This window comes from Amphiprion ocellaris, chromosome 2, assembly GCF_022539595.1.
Source record: "Amphiprion ocellaris isolate individual 3 ecotype Okinawa chromosome 2, ASM2253959v1, whole genome shotgun sequence".
Taxonomy (NCBI): domain Eukaryota; kingdom Metazoa; phylum Chordata; class Actinopteri; family Pomacentridae; genus Amphiprion; species Amphiprion ocellaris.
This window is the reverse complement of record NC_072767.1, coordinates 9,810,348-9,832,918: the sequence shown is the minus strand read 5'-3', so window position 1 is coordinate 9,832,918 and position 22,571 is coordinate 9,810,348. Positions and strand designations below refer to the sequence as shown.

At 39.0% G+C, this 22,571-nt stretch overlaps 1 protein-coding gene across 2 annotated transcripts; it reads left to right on the top strand.

Moving 5' to 3' along the window:
- The first annotated feature begins 1,357 nt into the window (after positions 1-1,357).
- Positions 1,358-18,153, top strand: commd2 (COMM domain containing 2). Of its 2 annotated transcripts, XM_023261861.3 has the most exons (6): positions 1,358-1,511; positions 6,498-6,575; positions 8,941-9,023; positions 9,613-9,687; positions 9,802-9,900; positions 15,353-18,153. In XM_023261861.3, the coding sequence occupies exons 1-6, from the start codon at positions 1,445-1,447 to the stop codon at positions 15,560-15,562; spliced, it is 612 nt and encodes a 203-aa protein (XP_023117629.1). In that variant the 5' UTR covers positions 1,358-1,444; the 3' UTR covers positions 15,563-18,153. The 2 variants fall into 2 exon arrangements, with proteins under 2 accessions (XP_023117629.1, XP_035800140.1); XM_035944247.2 differs by lacking the exon at positions 6,498-6,575 and having other exon boundaries at positions 1,398-1,511.
- Positions 18,154-22,571: the final 4,418 nt, after the last annotated feature.

Sequence of the window (22,571 nt, the reverse complement as noted above, 5' to 3'; positions counted from 1 at the left end):
CTTTTGTATTATATTTTGATAAACTAACTGTTCACCTCTTATGTGATTTAGTAATTGCCTGCAGTTGTAATGTTGCTTATTTTGCGAGAATGTATAAAATGTCAAGGGGGTTGAATAATTGTGCATGCAGCTGTATATCTTTAAAAAAAAAAAAAAACACGTTTTTTTCCATTTTGTATTGTCTTATTTGTTGATTTAACGTTGAGCATTTGAGTTCTCCACATCTAGTCCTAACCCTTTCTTACATTAATTATTTTAAAAAATATACAAGATACACAACATGTCCTAAAATTTTGAGCTTTTAACTAATAGTTAACACAATGAGGCATGTCCAGCTGATTACTTATATTATGGCATTAAGTAAATGTTTTTTGTATTAAAGGTTTTTGAAATTTTATGTTAAAATGTGTAAAGTTGCAGAAAGTTCCAGAAGTATTTGGCTTATGTGAATAAAGCTACATTTAAAAAAATGTCTTTTTTTTAATCTCTCTTGTATCATTTCATAAATCAGAGATCCAGCTGACCCCTAGAGGTTGGATCGTAACAAAATACTGTCAACAGCCATTCATTTTTTTCTTTTTGCCATGTTTTTATTTATTTTCAAATACAATGTTAGATAAAGCAGGCTGTAAAAGATGTGTGAAACATCTCCTAGGTAAAAACAGAATAGACAGGGAAAAATACCCAGAAAGTTTGGTGTATGTAAGTTCGACTAAACTGGCAATTTCTAGATCAGAGTATGAGAAGAAAAAAAAAACAACTTTCAACAATTCCTGATATTGTCATTGGAAGTTACTATTTAAAGGTAAAAAAATTTAGCAATAGATATCCTCGTAAAAACTCTTCAGTTTAGAATTACTTGCATTTGTCTTCTGTTGCAGCATGCACAAACATGTAGCATGTTGTTTTGTATGTGTTATTAGACAACATTGTATCACGCTCTATCATTAATAGGCTAATATTTTTCTCACTAAATTGTCACATTGGACCCTGATGAGCAGAATATAACTGTGAGTGAATGATGTCTTCTACATAGTTATACTTTCAGTCACAGAAACAAAAAAACTAAACAAACAAACAAAAACTCCTAAAGCCACATAATAATAATAATAATAATAATAATAATAATAATAATAATAATAATAATAATAATAATAATAATAATAATAATAATAATAATAATAATAATAATAATAATAATAATAATAATAATAATAAATTTTATTTGTAATGCACTTTTCATTGAAGCAAAATCTCAAAGTGCTCATTAAAGATGTGTGTAGGATAGAAAGTAAATAATCCGACATGGACTGAACTTTGGGTCCAGAGGAGGGCAGTAATGCGGCGAAAACAATGGCTGCAGAGAGACACCAGAAAAGAAGAACTCCGCTGGTTTTCCGGGTTGACGTCTGTGTGCTCCTAAGAGGGAGTTCTGCTGTTCAAGATGCTGCTGGTTCTATCTGAAGAACATAAAGAACACTTGGCCTTCTTACCGAAGGTAGACACTAAAGGTCAGTACATACTCTGAGCTGTAGAGCGGAGGATCAGCTGACTTTGCTCTGCTGATAACTGCTGACTGTCAGCTGATCTGTAGCTTCCTTTAGCCGAACTCTAAGAATCAGACCGTATTGCCAAGCCAGATAAAGAACCCCACGCAGTGCTGGTAGTACAGTAATACTGCTCTGATCACTCATATTATCTACATGCGTACATGTTTTAAGCAGAGAAATATCAGAGGAACAATTTTCTAGTTACATACGTGTTGTATTCCATTCACTAACAATGTTAAGTTCTTTCGAATATACATTAGTGGAAAAATAAGTAAGGTATGTTAAATAAGTAAATAAAAGTGGCAATACAGTCAAAAACCACCTCAAATAGACTTACAGCACCAGATTGCACAGTGTACTACACAGATCTTTGATATGAATACTCCTTTTTGAAGATCATCTACAAAATCACTGGTAAAATAAAGTGGAGTAAAAAGAGCTGCATTGTCCTCAGTGTCCTCAGAATTGAAGTGATTTAAATTTAGTAAAGATGCAGCACCTACTCACTAAACAAAACAGCTGTATTTATAGATGCAGTCTGATGAAAGTACATTTTTTGACTAGTTAGAATGTCCATATGGTCCTGAAAAACACATTATGAGCAAAGCATCAAAGCAGTCAACACCACCAATTGAGTATGTCCACCTTGAAGCTGCGATGTACTTAGACTGTATATGAAGATGGCATCATCCAAAGGTTTACTGCACAGCGATCTCAAAGCTCAGGGTGTTGGCACCATTGACTGTGTATAAAAGATGCACATAGCCACTGTGACATCATTCATTGGTTTGTGGAGTACCATTTTGGAATCTCAAGCCTGGAATTTGGTGGTTGCCAAGTTGATCTTTTGAAAGTGAATGCGTGAGGGACGGATCAGAACAAAATAGTCATTTTCCTCAGATTTCCATGCAATCTCATTTGACTTCTGCAACCAAAAGAGTGGCTGCCTTCTAGCTGTTAGAAAGAATGCAGGCTTCAGTCATTTCTGCATCGATTTCATTTTTCAGACCTAATCGCTGCACCACAAAGCAAAATTTGGGATTAATGAGATCACTTAAGGTTAGACTCCATGCTTTCAGTGCTACCATGGTGGTTTAGTTCTTACTGGGTACATCAACCATGGTAGCTTACACTGAACTCCTAACCTGCTCTGCAGCAGATTATGTTACATATACGCACATGTACAAAATTGTTGGTACCCCTCAGTTAATGAAAGAAAAACCCACAATGGTCACAGAAATAATTTGAATCTGACAAAAGTAATAATAAATAACAATTCTAAGAAAATTAACCAATGAAAATCAGACATTGCTTTTGAACCGTGGTTTAACAGAATTATTTAAAAAAATAAATTCGTGAAACAGGCCTGGACAAAAATTGTGGTACCCTTAACTTAATATTTTGTTGCACAACCTTTTGAGGCAATCACTGCAATCAAATGATTTCTGTAACTGTCAATGAGACTTCTGCACCTCTCAGCAGGTATTCTGGTCCACTCCTCATGAGCAGACTGCTCCAGTTGTCTCAGGTTTGAAGGGTTCCTTCTCCAGACGGCATGTTTCAGCTCCTTCCACAGATGCTCAATAGGATTTAGATCAGGGCTCATAGAAGGACACTTCAGAATAGTCCAATGTTTTCCTCTTAGCCATTCTTGGGTGTTTTTAGCTGTGTTTTGGGTCATTATCCTGTTGCAAGACCCATGACCTGCGACTGAGACCAAGCTTTCTGACACTGGGCAGCACATTTCTCTCTAGAATACCTTGATAGTCATGAGATTTCATTGTACCCTGCACAGATTCAAGACCCCCTGTGCCAGATGCAGCAAAGCAGCCCCAGAACATAACAGAGCCTTATCCATGTTTCACAGTAGGGACAGTGTTCTTTTCTTGATATGCTTCATTTTTGTGCCTGTGAACATAGAGCTGATGTGCCTTGCCTCTGGTCCATGTTTAGTGTGGTACACACCATGTCACCAAACAGCACAGTGACTACTTGTAACACTATAAATAGGCTGACTGACTGATTACAAGTTTGTAGACACCTGTGATGCTAATTAGAGGGCACACCTTGATTGAACATGTCCCTATGGTCACATTATTTTCAGTCTTTTCTAGGGGTACCATCATTTTTGTCCAGGTCTGTTTCATGAGTTTATGTTTTTTTTTAAATAATTCTGTTGAACCACGGTTCAAAAGCAATGTCTGATTTTCATTGGATAATTTTCATAGAATTTTTATTTATTATTACTTTTGTCAGATTCAAATTATTTCTGTGACTGTTGTGGGTTTTTCTTTCATTAACTGAGGGGTACCAACAATTTTGTAGACGTGTGTAACTGACTCCTCCTAACACGTGGCTCATCCAAGAGTGAACAAAAAGGTGAAGCACAAGTGAAGCTAAGGCAGACCATTCAAGCGTTTCTGGGCCTTGGACTGTCCTGTGATGGTACCGAACTGTCACTCAAAGCAGCCATGCCCAAACTGTGGATAATGTTATGTTTTAATACAATATAAACAAGTTTATACAAAAATTCACCCTAGTATAGTTGTTATGAATTAGGAAATACACTATACAGTTCAAACCAGTTTTTGTGGCAGAAAACAAAAAAAGTCGCTAGATTTGTTGCTAGTCGCTTTTGACAAAAAAAAAAAAAAGTCGCCAGGAGGCTTTGGAAAGTCGCCAGATTTAGCGAGAAAGTCGCCAAGTTGGCAACACTGGCTGGACCTCGCATCGGGTCCTCGTTACATAGGTCCTACGAAGATGAAATCAACTGCCCTTAATATTTCCTGTGTTTTATTTTGTTCATTATACAGTTTTGATGAGTGTGTGACAGACGTGTATGGGACATTTATGAAAATACGGATCAGTTTGCGTCCCGTATTGACTCAATACGGGACGCAACAATTGTCAAATAAAGGACGATTCCATATTTTAAGGGACGGGTGGCAACCCTAACTCCAACAGCCATTCCATCTTAAAAGAATCGCATTTCTTTTTTACTTTGGCTTGGTGATGGGATGTACCACAGCCCGTTCGTTTTGCCATTATTATAAAGGGTCAACATAAGCAGCACTTAGCATCATTAGCGTGTCTTCACTCCACATCGGCCACACTCATAGACTGTATATAAAGTCTATGGCCACACCGCTCTGCCAGCTAGAACAACGGTGGCTGCAAATACGGACGCCTGTCAATGACGTTGATTAGCTGCATAAATACGTATGTGAAACGCATCATTGGCTGGAGCAGCCAGTCACTGGTCTCTCACTGACTCACAATGAAAAATAGCAGAGAATGAATTATGTTTCTTTTATTTTCAATTTAGGTTGGATTTTTTTTGTGTGTGCAGCGCAGATTTTCTGTGCGCGGAGACTGTGTCAGCAGTGCGCAATTGCGCACACGCGCAGTTTAGAGGGAACAGTGGCTATTTGTTAGAAAATACTGTAGGGGGCTCTATAGCACATACAGTGCTGAGATGCATAAAGTGTCCTTCCTTTAGCCAATGGTAATGTGTGTGGTAATTTTGGTGAGCTTTGAGTATTCCTAATCTGTCAAAAAATGTTTGTCACATCAACGATGTGTTACCACGGCAACAGCGTTGTATAAAATGTCAGAATCTTCACACTGTAGCATTGTCAAGGGGTGAAGACTCAGCAGACCAGTTTCAAGAATTATACGACTAAGTTTGTGGCAATGGTACATACAAATGTAATAGATAGATACTTTTTTAATCCCAAGGGAAATTTAGTTGCTCCGCAGCTTACATACAACAACATAATGCCTAAACTTCCTTCTGCCAATAGGTGGCGCTATGACTGTGACTAAATTTTTGAGCGTGGATGTCGTCAGACTGGGCCTGGTATCCAGCACGAAGTTTGGGGCAGACTGGATCAGGATTAGCTGAGACATAAACACTTCAGTAGTCACGGCGAAACATCAAAATTCGCCATGACACCACAGATGTGCATTTTGATGACAAGTCACCATTTTCTACGGGGATCATCATCAACGTGTTTAGGCTTATGTCACCACATTTGAGGCAAATTTGGCAAACAGGCTAAGAATAGTACATCACAGTGTAAAATATGTCATTTCCTTTTGCCAGCAGGTGGCGCTATGACTCTGAATGAATTTTAACATGGATGTGATCAGGGCAAGACCCTGATCATACATGTAAATTATGAGGCAGATTGGAGCATGTTCAGGGCATTTACACAGCACTTGATGTTTCATGGCGAAGGATCAAAATTCCAGAGCCCACCACGGCCACGCCCTTAGACTTTTGAGGAACATTTTGATAACTTTTGATCACTAAGGCCTGCAGTATATATTGGCCGAATTTGAGGTGAATTTGAGTTACACCCTAGGAGGAGTTCACTCTAGAAAATAATCAAAAATGTCCAAAATCTGAAAGTCAATACAAAATAGCACACTTTTTGTTGGGCTTAGAATATGGCTGTCACTGACTGCATGTGTGTACCAAATTTTGTAGCTGTAGGTGAAATGTGTTGCTCGTGGGAAAGTGTAGGGGGTGCTATGGAGCCTCACACCTCCACAATTCCTATAAAATATCAAATTTTTCGCCAGTTCTGCTGCATCTGGAAATTTTCACGGGAATTGGAGCATGTTTAGGCCCTCAAAAACTCACTTGTTCCGTCAGGAAAATAATAATAAACCTTAGCGTTCCAATACGGTCTTCACACCATTCGGTGCTCGGACCCTAACTATATCATTCCCTCTTAATAAAGACAGCTAACCATCTCTTGGTTACATTGGGGAGGGAGAAAAGATGTTTGTGCGTTGTGAAAATATTTAATCGTAAATTTTTGAGAATAGTTCAGGAACATAGTGGCATTAGTTTTGTCTGTATGTTGTTGATCAGCTAAACATAAAATTTGTATGATGGCACTGACATACTGTATGCATATTGTCTTTTTTTGTCCTTAGTGGTTGGAGAATTTGGTCGCATAACAATGGAGTTCCTACGGAGAGGAACTAGCCCTAAGATATATGAGGGAGCAGCCAGTAAGACTCATCTATCTATCTATCTATCTATCTATCTATCTATCTATCTATCTATCTATCTATCTATCTATCTATCTATCTATCTATCTATCTATCTATCTATCTATCTATCTATCTATCTATCTATCTATCTATCTATCATTTTGTATGTTTATACAGCATTTTGAAAGCTTGTAGTGCTGTAGCATTTTCAGTTTATATTTTTTCAGGAATATGTATTTAGTTGAAACAACCTACAGTATGGCTCAATATAGCCTCTGAAATTACCAGAAAGTTGAATCAGCATCCGTCTAAAAGGAGACAATTTAAAACCATACATTAAAACATCTGCGTAGCTAGGGCATATTGTTGGGATGCTGTAGACTGTATTATTTTTAGCAGCAGCATCAAAAGTGCTTTACTGAACCACTGTTATCTAATGTTAATGTTATGTTTTAAATATTTATATCAAGCACAAAAAGTTGCATAAATATATTTTTTGTTATTTTATAAGTCTGGTGAACTATATATTATGTATAACTGATCAGTACAATCATAGCATTCATTTCAGATATTATTATTACACTACTGACAAAAAGTTAGGGATATTTGGCTTTTGTATAAAATTTATGGAAAATGTAAAAAGTTCACGCTACAGTGGTATTATATCATGAAAGTAGGGCATTTCAGCAGAAGCATGCAATGGTGATTTCCTCATCTCAAACAGTTTGTTGAAACAAAAGCCAACAACAGTGGTGGTTTTACCACAATAAAAATGTCAATGTCTCAGTAACTTGTCATGTGCCCTTGAGGATCAATTACAGCTTGACAACGTTGTCTCATGCTGTTTACAAGTTGGCTTATTGTCTACTGAGGCAAGGCGTCCCACTCTTCTTGAAGAGCGGCGCTCAGGTCATTGAGTTCTGGGGTTACAGAGTTATGAGCCTCTACACAGCGACTCAGATGATCTCATAGGTTTTTTATGGGATTCAGGTCTGAAGAAAGTGCAGGCCACTCCATTTGAGGTACCCCAGTCTCCAGCAACTGTTCCCTAATGATGGGACCTCGATGAGCTGGAGTATTGTTGTCCATGAAGATGAAATCAGGCCAGTGTTGTTCATGCAGGGGCACAATGACTGGATTAATGATGTTATTCAGGTAGAATGGGGTTGTCACTGTACCATTCACAAAGTGTAGGGCAGTTCTGTATTTGCTAGACATACCTGCCCACACTGTAACACCATAAAGGCTCGTCTGGTGACAACAGTGGCTGATACATAGCGCTCTCCTTGACATCTCCAACATTGTTGGCGGCCATCATTTCTGCTCAGCGTGAATTGACTTTCATAAGAGAATGGCACAGACCCCCACTGGTCCCTCGTCCAGCGTAAATGCTCCCTAGCCCATGCAAGACGATGGCGCTTGTGCCTAGTGGTGTGTTTAGGTACCCTTGCAGGTTGTCTAGTAAGCAGATGACGCTGATGTAAATGGTTTCAAATGGTCTGACATGACACTTAGGTGCCTCTTACCTCCCTTATATGTGCCTGGAGTTGTGTGGCATTCATCATCCGGTTCTGCAGGGCACTGTTCACAATGAAGTGGTCATCAGTGTGGGATGTGGCCAAAGTGTGTCCACTTCTATGCCTTCCTTTGACTCTTCCAGTCTCTTTGTGTCTCTGTTGCAACCTGCTGCTAACACTCTGTGACACTCTAAGCTCAGTGGCCACTTGCATCTGAGAACATCCTGTTTGAATCCTCGCAATGGCGAGGTACTGTTGATCAATTGTCAGGTGTTGTCTTGGTCTCATGATGTCAAAATGTGAACAGCATGATGAGGAGGACTGTTTAAACACCTATTCTAATTGAACCAGGACATTTATTGGTTGATTCATGGATCAAAAAACTGTTGTGGATTTTGCCATTAAGCTCCTTGTTAGAGAACAGCAAGTTGTGCAGAAAGTACTGAAACATTGAACTGCTGGACATGGCCATTGAAAAGTTCACCTGTAACGGTTATAGTGCATTTTAGGTTCATCCTGAAATTTCACCCGAAAGCCGAATATCCCTAACTTTTTGTGAGTAGTATAGTTGTAGTAGTAGTAGTAGTTTGAGGTAAAAGGGTGAGACAAGTGTCAGACTCGGTGTAGCTCATTAATACATCATTAGTATCCAAAAAAAGAGAAAGCATAATGACTTTGAAATGGTTTGCCCCTGCTCTGTAGGTGGAACAATCTTGGTGTAACAGTTTTATTCATGTGTGTCACATTTTGTTAAGGGTGGTTTAATTGCATTATTACTATTGTTATGTAGAAATGGATATATCATTTTTGTTATGTACCACCTGTCAGAACTTCAAAGTCAGTTCATAATGCATTACTGCTTGCAGAAAAACTGTGTGTTCCAGTCGAAATAGTACAGCATGGAGTGGAAGGCCTGATGTTTCTGATGTTAGAGAGCTCCAAACACATGGTGAGTAACACAGTATCCGATGCTTGTCTCTGCAAAATGGCTGAGATTCTAATTTCCATTACACAGATTAGTACCGTTTTCATTGTCTACATGAAATACTTTATTTATTTACATGTATCATGATGTGAAATATGTAGCAAGAAGAAGGCTTATAAGTCAGCACTGATAAAGCTGAATTGGTGAAGTACCGTATCCTTGAATTCAAAATAGATGCACAGATGTACACAGAGGTTGTTTCTTCAGTATTTACTTTCACAGCTGACTTTGTGCCCTGGCATTGCAGGAGAGCAGATGAAACAACATTAATAGCTGCTTTGTTGCATTTAGTCCCTGTACATCTGATCATTGAACCTAAATGAACATTTACCTGGGACCAGAATATAATAAATATAATCATTACATCTGTCTGTAACATTTTGTGTACCTTTTTTCCTGTTTTCTTTGTTGTGTCATCATGGATACTAAAACACCAAAAACAGGTGAGCCAGATATTCCACCTGTTTTTGGTGTTTTAGTATTCATGATGAGTGTCAAAATCAGAAATTGAAGGTGTGTGTGTGTACACGCGTGCATGCGTGTGTGTGTTTAGCTCTCTGAAGTGGATTTCTTGGACTCAGTCTTGGTGTTGGGGTTTGATGAAGAGCTTAACCAGATCCTCTTACAGGTGACTTTTTCATTTATGTATTACAATGTTTTATTTACATGAGGAAATGATCTGAGCAGTGAGTACTTTGTATTTATCAGTATGCTGGCAATTTCCTGCATTCTTTTGTCACAGCTCTACCTGCAGCACCACAATCAGATCCGCAGTATCCTGAGTCATCTGCCTTCCAGTCTGCCTGCCTATCACAACCTGGAATGGAGACTAGATATACAGGTGTGTGGGTTTATGCATTTATGCTAGATGATTATTTTATTATCTAACTGCTGTTTTTGTGTTAATAACTCCGCCAAGGAACGCGGCGGAGTTGCGTGACGATCGGCGTACGTTTGTCTGTGAATCTGAGAATCTGTCTTTCCGTGTGCAACATAACTCGGACTATCGGATTTGGATGAAATTTTCAGGGAAGGTCAGAAATGACACAACGACCACCTCATTAAATTTTGGCTGTGATGCAGCTTATAGTCTGGATCCACAGATGTGTTAAGCATTTCCCATTGCGAGATATAGCGGCCGGCATGGCGTCACCGTAACCATGACAACAAGTGAACGCTGTGTCAGTTTCCTGCATAAATTCACTCGACCCGCTACATATTTCGGTCACGCAATTCTGTATCGGTACATAACATACGCATGCCTGTGCTCATGCAAGGTAATTTTTCATTTATTTTGTTAGTTTGTGGGTCGATCTATATTAAATGGCCATATTCTATGTTGCCGGGATTTCTGAATACACAGATTGAGGAATGAAGTCTTGGCGGAGTACTGCACTCTCTGAGTGCTTTTCAGGCACATGCAGAGGGGGCGGAGGGGGCTGAAGCATCTGCCCCTTTTGTCGTTGATGCCCAAAGTGCCCTTTTGTCAAAATTTTTAATTTTTTTTTTAAATATTCTTTTTTTTTATTTGTAAGTGTGCGTGTGTGTGTGTAAAAGTATTGGAGGCCCAAAATAATAAATAAAACAAATATAAAAATAATAATTCAGATCGACCCTCGGTCGGTCAGATGATCCACATAGACGTCCCTCACTGCTCTGACATGTCCAGATGTTCCCTGTAGCTCAGCTTTAGCGCTGCTAGTCCAGAAACCAGAGACTCGAGGGAGGACTTCAACAACTGATGGTCCTGATGGTGAGGAGGTTTTGCAGCAGTGTATTCTAGATGACTGACGAAGTGAAGTGAGCATCCTGTGTGTGTGTCTGACTCTAACACACCTCTCATCAGTTCTAGCCGCTAGTTAACCACACAGCTGCTGAGAGGATAAAGTCTGCCAGGCTTCTTTTTGTTTCTGTATGTTTCTTTTGTCAAGGGCAAAGTGCATCAGAGAGATGTATTATTTTACTGTCACTGAGTTGCAGTGTTTCCTGTTTCTAGAGGCAATGAGGCAGAGGTTATGTTATTTCACTGAAACTATGTAGCCTACATGCATATTCACATAATTTTGGACAATTGCAGTATAAATACGATAACAATAATAATTAGAAGAATTTCAATTGTGATTTTCTCAGCCTCTCATTTAAAGATATCAGTACTTGTTTATAACATTTGTATATATAGACAAATTAAATATAATATGCATAAATATAAAATATATAACTTTTATAACCTTGCTGTATTGCGTAAAGTGGATAGTCAAACTGAATAAAAGCACAAATACATTTAAATACATGATTTCTGTATCATTTAGTTTTTTGTTTTTTTTTTTAACTTTATTATTAGCACTACGGATAATAAAGGGCAGATTATGAATCAGCACCATGGAGCAAATCCATGACTACACAGTATATGTCTTAAAAAGGTATGAAATTTAAAATCAAGGACTCCAGGAAGAGTAGCCACAGTTAAACAGTCCAGTGTCTAATGGTGATCTAAATTCAACTGCAAAATAATAATAGTTTGAAGAGTCCAATGGTGACCACATCAGGGTTTGAACCACTGATCTTCTGATCAGTAGTCCAGAGACTTAACCATTGCACCACTGCTTCCATGTGACTTTCTTCCTGACCATGGGTTCCTACAATTCAGTCAGTTATGTTGTAAGGTATGTTTTTATATGGTGTTTCATATTCATGCTCCATGTGCCTCCTTTTAACTTTGAGCACCTGCCCCTCCAAAGGTCTCTGCATGGCCCTGGTGCTTTTCTTGTTATATTTTGCTACATGTACAATATAAAGTTGTTAACTGAGTAGTTGTTAAAGGTTCCCTCAACTCATGCATGTAGACCCCCTGACCCGAACCCTACCCCTAGAGCAGCTTGTCAACCAAGTATGAAGATAGTGGTTCAACCCCTAATACCTGGAGAACACATTGCATGGCAGTCACACCCCCATTGGTGTGTAGATATGTGTTAATAGGTGAATAAGAAACCCATTGTAAAGCGCTTTATAGAACTTACTTGATTTTAAAAAGTGCATGTAAGTGCAGACCATTTTCCTAAAATTACACTGAAAAATACTTGACTGATTTTGTTATGCAGTAAAAAGTGCATGTCATTTGTTAAGAAATCTAATCTTTTCAAAAGATTCTGTATTTTTAAGTCATTGTATTGTTTATTTTGGAAGGTTCATATTAAAAAAGAACTGTCCTCCTACTTTTACTGCTATGAAGTCCTTACTCTGTGCTGAACACATTTTGATAATTTGCCAAATAACCTTGGAAATATTTGTGATGTGATGGAGCTTTCCTCCTCAGTAAATTATTGCAATAAACAGTGCAGTAAAATACACTAATTAGCTGCACCAGTAAAACTGCTGACAGGTGAACAATGCTCATTGCCTTTTATCAATGACACCTATAGGATGGTATATATTTAGCAATGAGTAAACAGTCATTACAAATTGATACACACGTGGACAAAATTGTTGGTACCCCTCAGTTAATGAAAGAAAAACCCACAATGGTCATAGAAATAATTTAAATCTGACAAAAGTAATAATAAATAAAATTCTATGAAAATTAACCAATGAAATCAGACATTGCTTTTGAATTATTTTAAAAAATAAACTCATGAAACAGGCCTGGACAAAAATTGTGGTACCCTTAACTTAATATTTTGTTGCACAAACTTTTGAGGCAATCACTGCAATCAAATGGTTTCTGTAACTCAGTGAGACTTCTGCACCTCTCAGCAGGTATTTTGGTCCACTCCTCATGAGCAGACTGCTCCTGTTGTCTCAGGTTTGAAGGGTTCCTTCTCCAGACGGCATGTTTCAGCTCCTTCCACAGATGTTCAATAGGATTTAGATCAGGGCTCATAGAAGGCCACTTCAGAATAGTCCAGTGTTTTCCTCTTAGCCATTCTTGGGTGTTTTTAGTTGTGTTTTGGGTCATTATCCTCTTGCAAGCCCATGACCTGCAACTGAGACCAAGCTTTCTGACAATGGCCAGCACATTTCTCTCTAGAATACCTTGATAGTCATGAGATTTCATTGTACCTGCACAGATTCAAGACACTCTGTGCCAGATGCAGCAAAGCAGCCCCAGAACATAACAGAACCTCCTCCATGTTTCACAGTAGGGACAGTGTTCTTTTCTTGATATGCTTCATTTTGGCATCTGTGAACATAGAGCTGATGTGCCTTGCCAAAAAGTTCCAGTTTTGTCTCGTCTGTCCATAGGACATTCTCCCAGAAGCTTTGTGGCTTGTCAACAGGCAGTTTGGCAAATTCCAGTCTGGCTTTTTTATGATTTGTTTTCAACAATGGTGTCCTCCTTGGTCGTCTCCCATGAAGTCCACTTTGGCTCAAACGACGACGGATGATGCGATCTGACACTGATGTACATTGACCTTGGAGTTCACCTTTAATGTCTTTAGAGGTTGTTCTGGGCTCTTTTGTTACCATTCGTATTATCCGTCTCTTCCATTTGTCATCAATTTTCCTCCTATGGCCACGTCCAGGGAGGTTGGCTACAGTCCCATGGATCTTAAATTTCTGAATAATATGTGCAACTGTAGTCACAGGAGCATCAAGCTGCTTGGAGATGGTCTCATAGTCTTTACCTTTAACATGCTTGTCTATAATTTTCTTTCTAATCTCCTGAGACAACTCTCTCCTTGGCTTCCTCTGGTCCATGTTTAGTGTGGTACACACCATGTCACCAAACAGCACAGTGACTACTTGTAACCCTATAAATAGGCCAACTGACTGATTACAAGTTTGTAGACACCTGTGATGCTAATTAGAGGGCACACCTTGATTGAATGTGTCCCTATGCTCACATTATTTTCAGTCTTTTCTAGGGGTACCATCATTTTTGTCCAGGCCTGTTTCATGAGTTTATTTTTTAAAATAATTCTGTTGAACCACGGCTCAAAAGCAATGTCTGATTTTCATTGGTTAATTTTCATAGAATTTTTATTATTACTTTTGTCAGATTCAAATTATTTCTGTGACCATTGTGGGTTTTTCTTTCATTAACTGAGGGGTAACAACAATTTTGTCCACATTTGTATGTGGGAAGCAGGAAAAATGGACAAGTGAGTCAGAGAATCTCCAAAATGGCATGTGTTTTGGGGTGTTCCTAGTGTGTAGTGGTTACTACCTACCAAGGAGGGATGACCGATGAACCAGCAATGGGGTCAAGGGCTGGCCCATGTGGTCCTATTTCATTGTAGAGGGTAGTGTAGCACAAACTGCTTAAAATGTTAATGATAGAAAAGGTCAGAATACATGGCATCACCGCTTTATATGTTTGAGATTGTGTAGCTGCAGACCAGTTGAGGTGTCTATGCTACCCCCTGTCAGTTGCTGAAAGCTTCTGCAGGCAGGTGAGTGTCAGAACTGGACTAGAAGGTGATGTGGTCTGATGAATTGTGTGTGTGTGTGCATGCTGGCATTATTGAAAGAGGGTGTGCCAACAGAGACAGTGTCATGCTTAAAACAATGTTCTGCTGGGAAAGACTGGGTCCTGCATTCATCTGAATGTTACTTTCACATGTTGCACCTACCTAAACATTGTTGGAGACCATGTTCACCCGTCATAGCAACAGTATTCCCTGATTGCAGAGTAAGGCTCCCTGACATAATGCACACTGTTCAGGAATGGTTTGAGGACATGACATGACAAAGAATTGAAGTTGTCGCCTTGGCTGCCAAATTCCCCAGATCTCAAACCCATTGAGCATCTGTGGGATGTGCTGGAAAAACATATCTGATCCATGGAGGTGCCACCTCACAACTTCCAGGAACTGAAGGATCTGCTGCTAACATCTTGGTCCTTGAAACCACAGTATACCTTCAAAGAGCTGTGAAGTCCAGGCCTCAATGAGTCACAGCTGTTTTGGTGGTGTGAAGGGGACCTACACAATATTAGGGAGGCGGTTTTAACATTGTAGGTGATCAGTGTATAAGTAAAACACAGTTTTGAGTGGAATGGGATTCAGGGTTTATTAGTTACAAGTTCACAGCATCAGTCATTGTATTTATCTTCACCATCAGACTGCACGCATGTGTGGAATCATCTACTATGATGCCACTATCTAGCATGTACGGAATATGTAAAGAAGAAAGACATTTCACTCCAAAGGCATTCTATTACAAATTCAAAGATGTGGTGTCCTAGGGACATGAAGCTGTAAAGCTTTAATTTGTCATTATTCAGATTCTAACTTGATTATCCCTTTTGTTTCTTTTTTCATTGTGGTTTCCTACTTCCTTCTCCTTTCTGCCAGTTGGCAAGTCGTTTGTGCCGTCAGCAGGTGATTCCTATGCTGACAATGCGTCTGCTCCTGACAAGAGGTTGTGACAGCCACAGTGATTACAGCAGCAGAGTTCTTCAAGCAGATCCCAGCACCCTCCTGTATCTTATCTCCACACTGGAGGCAGCTTTGGCTGCCATTAAAACAAGCCACGGTCGCCGCATATTGCGCAACATTAAATGATCCTCCCAGATTGTAATTTCTGTGTGACATGTTTCTCCTGCCCCCTGCAAAACACCACATTGTGGCCTTTATACATGGAAAGCATTTATCTGTGTTTTTCAGTGTGGTGTGCAGTGCGGAATGTTTTTTTTTTGTTGTTGTTTTTTCATTCTGTCCTGGATGTTAACATTTCTTTTTATCCCAAGTCAGGTTGTTTGCCAAATTGTATTGACTTTATTATATGCAATGTTTCTACAGTGCTTTTGATATTGCATTAAAATGTAAAACTATAATAATTCCAATGCCATTTTTGTGGTTTGTCAAAGCCATGCAAAGGCACAGATTCATGGGTTTGTAGATGACACCTGGAGTTTAGAACCTGCACTAACTATGGATGTGGTGCACAGGACTGCACTGTGGAAGGACCACTGATCATTTTCTGATGCAGATGGGCTGGACAGTCTTTCACAGCATGCTACTATGGTTTTTATCTGGGTTTTAAATCTGTCTCTATTGTCTTCCACCCCTAAATACATCCCAGCTTCCCCTATCAGATATCAGATACCAGTTATAAATAGAGAGGATGATTTTTTTAGTGAACATAGTGAAAAAGCATTCTTCGAACAACCACATTCTTATAGTTTCTCTCTACTGATTGACTCCGTCATGTAAACTGTGCTCTAAAATTGTGAATGCAGCAAACACAGCCACAGATGCATTCAAAGCAACCTTTAATGATTTTGTCTCTTTACACAGCTCTTTGTTTTGTTTTTTTTCCACCACTATAAATGTATAAATGCATATGTCTGATTTTATTATCATCTAAGTACATGGACAAGCTCTAGGAGGTACAGTTGCTGCACTCAGGTTTATTAAAGGAGATCCATTTCCCGGATGCATCTCACTAAACCAAAACCCTGAAAACTCAATTTTGTGAAAAGGCAGGGAGGACTTTACTTTGTTCTAATATCGCTCTGACAAAAGAGATCTTTATTTATCTCAGTGAGACTTCCTGAATACATACAACTTTATTAAGTGAAATCACATCAAGTGGCAGCAGACTATGAAAATTCATTTGGTGCCACATTTAACTCATGCATATTATGCTTTGTTTTTATGTATGCTTTTGTCTCTCCATTGAGCACTACAATGGAAATAAATGTTATTATGCTAAATTAGTAAAGATATTTTCCTTTGTATTTACATTTACATTTCAACATTTTGAAATCCTAGCTCTTTGTACTTAAAGATGTGGTCAGAGCCAGATCAGTTGAAACATCTCAGTTGCTTCCTGGGGAACAGGAGACAGAGCAATTTACTTTTCAGAGACGGATTTTTTTAAATCACAGGAGTTGGCTAAAAGCTTTAGACAGTACTCTCCAAGACGCTCATTCTGAAATGGCACTCCAAGTGTAACCCTAATCCTAACTTCTGGAAACTGAACTATCTGACCACAGAATCTTCTTCCAGTTCCTGGCTATCCAGTTCTTGTGTACTTGGGCCCAACAGCGCTGGGCTAACCTCAGTCTCTCATTGACCAGGGATTTCTTGACAGCCCCTTAAATCACAATTAAAGAAACAATTACAGTCTCCCAAACTTTCTTTGGATTATCTTGAGGCCATCGTAATACTTCATTACATGGTTGTTCTTTTCACTTGCTCCACATTAGTATGTGAGAATTGTGGTTTGCATCAAACATGGCTGTATGAATCTCGTGTGTGAATGGTAATCCTGAATAATGTCCCTGATGGCCCCTCATACTCGATGTTCCATCTGCATAAATTGTGCTAAGCTGCTCTCAGTTTGGAGATCATAATGATTTTGCTGCTGTGTGATGCAACAGCTGTTAAACAAGTTAAACGTTAAAGAAAAGAGGACATCATTCAACATTTGTCTTTTTATATGGGTTGTTCATCCTGTGATACTGAGGGGAATGAAGCTGGGCTCTGATAGGGTGTAATTTGGAGACAGAGTTCAGGTCTGGTGGGTTCTGGTCTAGTTTAAGCCCTGGGATCCCCAAAGTGTTTAGTACTAAATAACTAAAAATATGAACACAATGAAATAAATGAAGAAATCGCCTTTTCAGAAAATCAATACTATAAGGACAAATGTCGGAAATATCCCGACGTGTTTCAATTATTAACTTATTACATGAAATAATATTGCTTCTTTTCATAATCCATGAACAGATTGCAATGGATTACCAGGCATTTTAAGGGTCATTCCAGAACTGGAGCACATTGTCCCACCCACCAATGACCAAACTGAATCTAAACAAAAAAAAAAACAACAAAAAAAAAACTGTTAAAATGAAACTTAAATCTCCTTCTTTTTTGCTATTATTTTTTCATTGATGTCTCTTGTAATTGTGGGGAAAAATTTTTTAATCAATATAATATTTTAAATAATAATTATTATTCACGCAACCGTTTTACCATAACCTTACATTGTCAGCCTTGATTGAATGTCTCACTCTACCATGCAATCCTTTTTGTTTAGGTTTTGCGTACTTTTGTATTAAGTTTGGTTTAGTTTTTCCCCAGTTTAGTTTCCTGTTCTTCCTTGAGTTGAGTATTGTTTTTTGATAAGGAATAAATTTATTTGAAACTTCTGTCTGTCAGCCTGATCTGTGTCTGCACTTCTCTGACCTGTCCCTGGACCAAACATTAGCATGGATTGTCAACCCTGTTACTATGATTAAACAAAACATGGAATAAAAATGGTACCCTTGATTGTAAGCTGAGCTAATCAAGCCTTTGATAATTTATTGCCTATTAGTAATTAATATGGAGCAGAAAATAGTGAAAGAGTTTATTTTTCCAAAAATTTGGAAGCCCAAATGTCCTCCAATTCTGAAATGACCCATAATTTGCTAACACAATGCTGAACATGCACAAAGCATTAAATATCAAACGGGGATCAAACTTTAACCTTTTTAGTATTCACTAGTTATGCATTCTCCTCTATTCTATGCACACAAGGAAGGAGCTTTTACAGAAACCCGCCCGGTGTCTACCTAAGCTCCGCAGATTACAGCGAGTAGACTGAAGTGAGAGGTTTTGACATTTAAAGTGTTTTCATGAAAAGACAATGACTTCCCTGCAACACGTCAATCCCAGAGCGAGAGGAATCAGAGTGTCGCCACAAAGTTTTCTCCAAAGTCTGGCTGAGCACATCACACAGGAGATCACACAGGTAAGTGCCATTTTTGAAGGATAAAGAAAAAATAAAATGAAGCAAAAGCCTCATCACCAAACTAATTGTTAGGATCCTGCTCTAGCCCCTGCCCTTCTTTCCCTTTTTCCTCCTTTCTCCCTTGAGTCCTGATTTGTTTCTGTGTTGACCTGTCTCTCTTTGGCTCCCTCTGTCTGTCACCTCTCCTTCATGTCTCTCTCTCTCTCCCTGTCTCTCACCCTCCTGCTTCACCTGCTTCACCTGCCTGCCTCTGGTTTGCTGATTGCTACAATGAGTTTCAGCTGCAGCAATCAGGTCACACCATTCACCTGTTCTCCACCTCACCTCCACTATTTAAACCCTGCTCATTCATTCACTCCCTCCCGGATCATCGACCCACATACCCTCAAGGATTCACATCCTACTTCGATTCTGTTTCCCCCCACCAAGCCTGCCACCTCCGGACTGCTTTAGCCCCATGGACTCTGTTGCTCTCCCCCCTCCTGGATTTCCCCTTCTTGGACTCTATTTTGCTCCAACCTGTTCATGGATTTTCCCCAGCCTGTCTTCCCCCTCGGTTCTCAGTTTCCCCATGTCGTGAGTACCCCTACCCAGCTTAGTTTTGTAATTCAGTTCAGTTTTGTAAACTTCCGTTTTTTGTATTTATAGAGTTAGAGTTTTAGTAGTTGGTTAAGTTCTGTTCCCCCCAGTTCAGTTCCCCACTAATGTATTGGTTCAGTTATTGTTTAAATAAATCTTTCAGTTATTCACCTGTCAGCCAGTTCTGTGTGTCTGCGCTTGGGTTCTCCTGCTTCCCCCACCCGTAACACTAATCTTAAGAAAGATACATTTCTCTTCCATTATTAATGCAATGTTTTTATTTAAAGGGGGAAAGCAGTATTTAAAGCTTGTTGTAGCCAAAATACCGTAAATTTCTCAGTTTTAGAAATTGCCACCTGCTCTTCCATGCAGATCACTTGAAGTTTTGAGACACTCCAGGATGTCTTTCATCCAGTTTTTTTTTTTTTTTTTTTTTTTTTTTTGATGCATGTAGTAAAAAGTAACAGTTGATCAATATTTCAATGGGAATTTGCAGATTTCTTTCAAAAATAAGGACATTTCTAAGTGACCCCAAACTTTTGAACTGTAGTGTATATAAAAATGTTGACACTCATACTATGTATCAATATGGAAATAAATCAATATGTATGGAAAATGTAAGTGTGTGAGTTCCTACTACCTTTTCATCATGTGCTGGTTGGTGGAACGACGCAGCAGCTGCATCGAGCTCAACGGACTGGAACGAGTTTTACAGCCTCAACAGATTAAATAATAGTTTTCTTTCCAGTTTTCAGAGTCTTCAGCTGTACGTGTTCAGACTGAGAGAATAAAAAAACTTCAATTTTAAGTAGAAGTCTGGGTTATATCAAGTACACCTGACAGAAAGTGTGATTAAACTAAACCTTTGTTCCGGTGTTGTGGCAAATACCTGTCTTGACAAGCCAGGTGCAATCACTTTAAAACTGTAGTGTCGTGCCATTCACTATAGCGGACTAAATGCAGGAGAACCTCTGTGTCTGGTAAACGCTGCTGTTTGCATCCCAAGCCGTTATATTAAGAACGCACAGATCATACTGCCTCAGAACAGAAAAAAGACTATTACACCTACATTAAAAATGGGGGTAGCGCACCTAACAATTAAAGCACAACACAAATTCTTTTATTTTTACCATTCATTCTAATTAATATTACAGGTTTATTTAACTTCAGCTTATTCCTCAGACCTCTGCCAGTCAAAATGTGGTCTGTAAAAGACAGCATCCTGTTAATATTTCTGTACTCATTGCTAAAACAGAGGGCTTTTTGTAAACTTGATTGTTATATCGACTTTAGCTTGTATCCAACCCTGATGAGCTTCATGCATGTGTTCATCCTCTCAACTAATAAGATGGTAGATGGACAGAAGGCTGTGGAACCAGCATCTACCACACTCTCAGTGCTGATGTCAAATTTCATGCAAGATTATCAAATCTCTCTGAAGGCTGTTTTCCAGTGATTTCTGTCAATAAACCACATACCATGCTGTGGTCTGGCCTCCCTCCAGCAGTCCAAAGATCTCTTCTGGCGTATAGATCACAGTGCTGAGGGGCATCAGGGTTTCTCCTCGGAGACGTATGCTGTAGAAACCTTGCAGTCCTGCCATTTTGTTTTCTGTACAGAAACTACTGGTTCAATCTGATGTTTTGAGTCACTAAATTGAACCTGATAATTAACACTTTGGGAGTCAGCTGTGGCTCTGTGGGGGGAGGAGAAGCTGAATCACAGGCATGTGAAGGCAGGAAACAGAGTTTGAGGTGATGGATCTGATGTCAAAGACTAGACAACATTACAATTTGAGGAATATTAAGTACTACAACAAATGAATCAACTAGATTCGATGAGAATAATTTAGATAAGCATTTGCCTATAACCATTAGTTGAGGCAGTCTGTCAGCCTCCCCTCCATCCCTCCCATGTTTGGCACTCGCAGAGTGACCAGTAGGACGGTCTCTTCTCTCTAGTTTTGCCCTTTGCTATTATAGATGCAATCAAAGTCTCTAGTTGAATTTACTGGGGCAGTATGGAAGCTTCACATCTGTTTAAATGTGCAAATCAGCACTATTAAGAGATACATCATCTCCACTAACCTTGACTTCAGCCAAAATCTGGTTCAGAATGAATCAATGAGCTACAGAGTGCTTCTCAGCATTGTATAGGTTCAGAGTTCTGGCATTAAATTCCATGGTCAGTGACACATTTATCAATATATAAGTTTCAAAAGGAGAAACCATAAAAGACTTTGAGTCAGAAGTTACTTTGACCAACAAAGACTATGACACATTTTGCATGTCATGCATTATGACAGGCTGTATGTCAGTGTATGGATACTGTGTGTCTGGGAATACATCCACCCGTTTAGTCTCAGGGCACAACTGAAGATGATTATGAAGAACTTTCTCAGTGTAATTTCTTAGTCTTTATTAGACAGGGCACGGGAAGGTTATAAATAAACGGAAGTGAAAAGTGAAAGAAGCTTCTGCTGGTTGCTCAGTACAGACATGATAAAATGTTGCTTATGCCACAGATGATCAGTGGAAATAGAAAAATGCTATAGTCAGATTTTGTAGATCAAAATAAACCCATAGACTTCTTACTGAGTTACTACTGACTATGAATTACATTATAGTGGCACCAAAGACTACATCACACCTATAAACTTCATCTGCGCTTTGACTTATTGACTGATGACACACAGGAAAAAAAAAAACTGCAAACCCATTTACACTGTGATGTAAAGCTGAAGCTTTGTGAAGTTCACAATTTGATTTAATCTGAATAATCTGAAGATATTTTCATCAATGTTTGCTTGAAAGACTCAAAGAGACTTGAGACTCAAAGTTGATTTCTGACCGAGGAAACAACTGTGTGGTCAGTGCTGGCGCTTTATGCCTACCTTTTAAAGATGTAACTCACATGTATTTGAAAGAATAGTGAGACACACATGCCACTTTGTGCAATATTTCCTGGAATGAATTTCATTCTGGGTCACTGGGTCAGCCCTTTGAGGATGTAATGACTCCGTTTGTCCACTAGATAGAACTATTTAGTAAGGTATGATATGGACTGGACTGGTAGGAAGGTTTTCTTTGGTATTAGAGGAGAACATCCCTACAGTAGATCAATATACAACCATAAGGCATAACATCATGACCACCTGCCTAATATTGTGTTGGTCTCCTTTATGCTGCTAAAACTCCTCTGACCCAGTGGGGTATGGACACAGGACCTGGGGATGTCCTGTGAATTCTGCTCTGT